Source organism: Corvus brachyrhynchos, unplaced genomic scaffold (assembly GCF_000691975.1).
Source record: "Corvus brachyrhynchos isolate BGI_N302 unplaced genomic scaffold, ASM69197v1 scaffold150, whole genome shotgun sequence".
NCBI lineage: Eukaryota > Metazoa > Chordata > Aves > Passeriformes > Corvidae > Corvus > Corvus brachyrhynchos.
The window spans coordinates 3,228,007-3,232,730 of record NW_008236162.1 but is presented as its reverse complement, the minus strand read 5'-3'; the positions used below and the strand labels follow the sequence as shown (position 1 = coordinate 3,232,730).

General features: G+C 56.3%; 2 protein-coding genes across 7 annotated transcripts in view; both read right to left on the bottom strand.

The window, feature by feature from the left end:
• IDO2 (indoleamine 2,3-dioxygenase 2) overlaps positions 1-2,096 on the bottom strand; it is an 8,540-nt gene extending 6,444 nt beyond the window's left edge. The window contains exons 1-2 of one of the 6 annotated variants that reach the window (XM_017732075.1): positions 1,915-2,096; positions 378-473 (exon numbers count right to left, since the gene is read on the bottom strand). In XM_017732075.1, the coding sequence (XP_017587564.1) occupies positions 378-473; positions 1,915-1,971 (153 nt within the window). In that variant the 5' untranslated portion in view covers positions 1,972-2,096. Of the gene's footprint in view, positions 1-377; positions 474-903; positions 1,864-1,914 lie in introns of those variants that run through there. The other 5 variants (XM_017732085.1, XM_017732067.1, XM_008632674.2 and 2 more) reach the window with 5 other exon arrangements.
• Positions 2,097-2,175: 79 nt separating this feature from the next.
• The window catches only part of LOC103615411 (disintegrin and metalloproteinase domain-containing protein 32-like), a 9,949-nt gene continuing 7,400 nt past the window's right edge, over positions 2,176-4,724 (bottom strand). The window contains 6 exon segments of the mRNA XM_017732640.1: positions 2,176-2,399; positions 2,606-2,962; positions 3,047-3,127; positions 3,454-3,637; positions 3,924-4,032; positions 4,663-4,723. Of these exon segments, the coding sequence (XP_017588129.1) occupies positions 2,232-2,399; positions 2,606-2,962; positions 3,047-3,127; positions 3,454-3,637; positions 3,924-4,032; positions 4,663-4,723 (960 nt within the window). The 3' untranslated portion in view covers positions 2,176-2,231.

Genomic DNA, 4,724 nt, shown 5'->3' with positions numbered 1-4,724 from the left:
GGACAGTAATCTGTGGGATTTTCCTCAAAAAGGAGTCCCTCTCCCTGGTGCTGGGATGCCCATGGGAGCAGCTGATCGAGCCTGGCCATAAGCTCATAGAGCATCTGTGCTCCTTTGGCAGGGAGCATGGCTGGGATGAGACGTGGTTCTTGTGACACCTAGAGGGACCCTGCTCCAGCCCTTGCTGGCTGCTGAGCGCTTGGATCTGATGCGAGAGTTATTTCTGTGCCGATGTTAAGACTTTGCTGTCGCCTGGTGTCAGCCACGGCTCAGCACGCATCTGTGCTGCCAGGCTGCTTTTCCATATGTTTTACAGACACTGCTGTGTCAGACCAAGGTTTGAGAGAGCTCCAGAGGCAGGAAGGAGAACACCATACCTGGTGAACGTGTGAGCGGAGCTGATGGCTCATGATCAGCTGGGGCAGTTCACGAGCGATGTCCATCCAGGGGCCGTAGGGTGCCGGCAGCTCTGTCTTGGTGGAGAGAGGCAGAGGGAGGGCTGTGAATGTGCCCGGGCTCCCAGCACCCACCCAGCCTCACACACCACTGCTGACGGCTCGTGTCTGGTTCCCTCTCCATTAAGATGAGCCTGGGTGGTCACAAATTAATGGATGGTGAACACGATCTGTCTGTCCCCACGCACTCCCACTGTGGAGCCAGGCCAGTAATAAATAGCCCAGACCTCCTCTTCTGGTGCTCCCCAAAATCCTGTAGAGCCAAGGCCAGTGTGTAAATGGCAGAGCTCCTTCACCTCTCCTCTGTGCTGCTTGCATCCTTTTAAAGGGCAGGAGTTTTTCCTATGAAACTGCCTTGGGTGCCAAAATAGCACCTGTCTTCCTCACTGCTCATTGTAAAGTGTTATAGCAAAATGCTACATCAAAGCTCCCCCAGAAAACTGCTCACCAGCCCCTCTATTTTCCTGTCTGCCTCCTGTGGCATGCAGATGGGGAGGCACAGCCAGCTCCTACCAGAGGATCGGGAAGCAGGAAACCAAACTCCTCAGAGACCTGAAACCTGGTCAGTGCCAGAAGCAGTGGGGGCTCCTCCGTGTCATCGCTGGCCTCCATTGCTGGACACTGGCTGTGGTGTCAGGATGTGCTCTGGCCTGGCCACCCGCTGCCAGTATGCGCTGAGCCAGCACTGCGAGCGCGGCGCAGGAGCGCACCTTGTCCTGGGGGGACTCGGGCCCGGCTGCCCAATGGCCAGAGGGCCTGAGCAAACACGGGTAAAGGTTGCTGATAAGGCCTTGTCGTGGAGCAAACATTAAACTCTGTCCCCATGGGCATCTGGCCATGGGAAAGCCTTGGGGGACCTGTCTCAGGGGAAGCAGGGGCTGTGAGCTGGCTGCCCCCAGGACCACCCTGAGGCTCCCATGGGATGGGAGGTGGCCTGAGGCAGCAGCTCGGGGACACTGCTTCTGCAGCTGGGGATCCCCACGATCCCAGCAATGTCAAACCTGTGTGCAGTGGGCTGCTGACCTAATGGTGACAGGCAGGAGCCAACCCCCAGCCTGGGCTGGTCGATGCTGGGAAGCTCATGCTGCCACCTGGCCAGAGATGCATGAAACACAGTGGATGCTGATTTTTTCCCCATGGTGCTGGGGGTCACTGGGGCTGCCGGTGGGGTCCCACCACCTGAGGGGGGGTCAGCAGGATGCTCTGAGCAGGGCCTTCCCAAACAGCAGCTTTCTGGGGGGAAATCTGCCCTGTGAGTGCTGCCTGTGCAGACAGGGGCTGGGGCTGGAGGTACTTGTGAGTGCAAGGGAAGGGAAGGGCCAGGGGTACAAACAGCAGGATTGACATCTCTGGGGGATGCAGGTCCAAGGGCACTGCAGGAAACAGACTGTTCACACACAAAACAGAGGTGACACCCTCACAGTCAGCACCGCGTCCACCACATCAGCCAGTGGCCTACCATGGTCCCCAGCTCTGCTGAGGAGGGGGGCCATGAGCCCCACACATCCAAAGCCATGCAGGAGAGGTCCACTTCAGAGGCAGCCACAGCACCTAATCTGTCCCTGCTGGACAGTCCCCAGCATCAGGCAGCTTCACAGCCCTCACAGATGGGCAAATCCCAACCATCACCATGTGCCCACAGAGAAAAGGGGATGATCTCAGCAGCTGTGGCCCCTCAGCCCCGAGACCAAGGTTAACTCTGCAAAAAACACAAACGGTGTAAGCATAAAACCACGGGGCACTGGCCATGACACCAGCTTTGCCCAACACCTTTAATTAGTGCCCATGGTGCTGCCCAGCGCTGGCTCCGGTGTTGGGTCCGTGTCTGTCTTCAGCTCCAGGTCTGGCTCTAGCTTTAGGCCTGTCTGCAGCTCTGGGGCCAGCTCTGGGTCTGGCTCCAGATTTAGCTCCAGGTCTGGCTCCAGCTCCCTGTCCCAGCTGGTGCTGTGGGGGGACCTACAATGGTCACCTCAGCCCTGGGGAATGTCCTCATGTCCCCCTGGGAATCACCCTGTACACCCCAAGGGAATCACCTCATCCCCTTCCCTCCCCTCTCCAGGGATCCCCTCAGCCCTGTTGGGGGATACTGCGGTGCCCTCCCACAGCCTCCATCCCCCCAAGGATCCTGCAGCAGGCGGGGCCCCACTCACCCCTCCGTGCCCAGTGGCTGCTGCCCGCGGCACTGGCCCAGCACCTGCTGCCGCCACAGGCCGAGGCCGAGGGCCGCGGTGAGGACGAGCAGAACGAGGCTGGAGCCCAGCACCAGCCAGGCCATCTCCCCATCCTCCAGTGCTCGCTGCAGGGGCCGGCCTGGCAGGAGACAGCCCAGCTGGGCACAGGGCACTGCCAGCCCTGCCCACGCCGTCCCGTCCCGGCTGCCCACACTCCCCTCCCTCTGTCAGCTGGAGGCCGCTGTCCGTGCTCCCCCCCAGGCGGGACCCCTTCCTCCGGCAGTCAGGAGGCTGCCAGCCCGGGTGGCAGTGGCAATTGCCCTTATTGTTGCACACCTGGAAGGCCCAGGGGAGGGGGTACGGGTGTGCAGGGAACACATACAGTCTGCCCCCCCAGCCCCAGCACCCCGTGGGACTCACGCCATGGCCGTGGCACTTTGCTTCGCTGTCACAGCTATACCCCAGCACCGAGTGTGGGTGACATGTGTTGTTTATACACACCTGGGAAAAAACCATGGCAGCTCCAGCCCAGCACTGCCTCACCTATACAGTGCTCAGCACCTCAGGCTATGGCCCAAAGGGGAAGGAAAACACACTATTTAAAAAAAAAAAAAAAAACCAAAAAGACAAAGAAGCCACAGTTCTGCCCTGGGGCCAGGTCATGTTTGGTGCTCACACCCCACCAAACCTTTAATGCAACGTTTGCATGTTTTTACATTGTTTTTAAATATCAAGCACACTGCTGCAAGGAACAAGTGTTTCTACAATCGTGTCAATATCTACAGTTTATATTTGTCATTTCAGATGATTACAAAATATTTCCTTACCCTTCCAGAGCCGCACTTTGTCCCTGGAGGAACCAGAAGCTGATCCAGAGGTGCTGATACATTCAGGTAGTTCAGAGACACACACAAATGATGCCGCACTCGGGCGTAAATCACAGCGGCAGCAGCCGATGGGAAGGGCTGCTGGGATGGGTACGTGCAGATTAACTTCCCACACCTGAGGTCCCTGGAAAGCCAATTTGCACAGGATGTGTATCAAACACACACAGATACTGCCTGATGAACACTGAAACATTAAACAGCACAGTCTGGAGAAAAAACATCAGCAGGACTGGGAAGTCCAAGGAAGGGTCTGTGACATAAGGAGAGACACCATAATGAGGAGAACACACACAGAGCTATTTATTGCTTCACAAATCTCACCATAAACTGGAGTCTTGACACTTCTCTTGACTGTCTAATCCCAATTAAACATGCATTTTAGCAGAGCCAGTGCCCCCTGCCCAGCGTACCTCCAAGCACAGGGCCGGTACCCGTGTCTGTTCTTGAACCCGCAGTGCCCAAACCTGTCCCGCTGGCTGTTAATCTCCTCATAACAGACCACAGGAGCATTCTTTGAATCTACAAGTTTAGCAATAATATTTGTTACAGTTAAAAGGAACACAAAGGAACATGTTACAGTATCTAATAACTTCATTTTCTGTGATTTAATTAGAGAAAGCATACCTATCCCCGCCCAAACCCCCAACAGTCCTGGACCTCAGAAATCACCAGGGGAGTAGCAAATGGGGAAGTTCTCTGATTGAGTTTGCCCACAGAAAATAATTTGCTTTCTGTTCTTTCCATTGTTATCTGTGAAGCACTGGGGGACTCTGTTAATCAGAGCCAAAACAGAGCTTGAAATGCTTTCCTAAAGCTGTGCCTTCCCTCCAGGTGCCCCACTCTCGCCCGAGATTGGTGCATTGAAGAGTACAGGTACAAACTGAGCATCATGATGCTGCGGCCACCCCTGCCCCTGGGCAGTGCCAGTGCCACCAGCATTCCATTGTTATCTGTGAAGCACTGGGGGACTCTGTTAATCAGAGCCAAAACAGAGCTTGAAATGCTTTCCTAAAGCTGTGCCTTCCCTCCAGGTGCCCCACTCTCGCCCGAGATTGGTGCATTGAAGAGTACAGGTACAAACTGAGCATCATGATGCTGCGGCCACCCCTGCCCCTGGGCAGTGCCAGTGCCACCAGCACAGCCTGTTACCTCTCCCGTAGAGCCGCTTGCACTGCAGGTCTAAGGACTGGCAGCGTCCCTGGCAGCAGCAG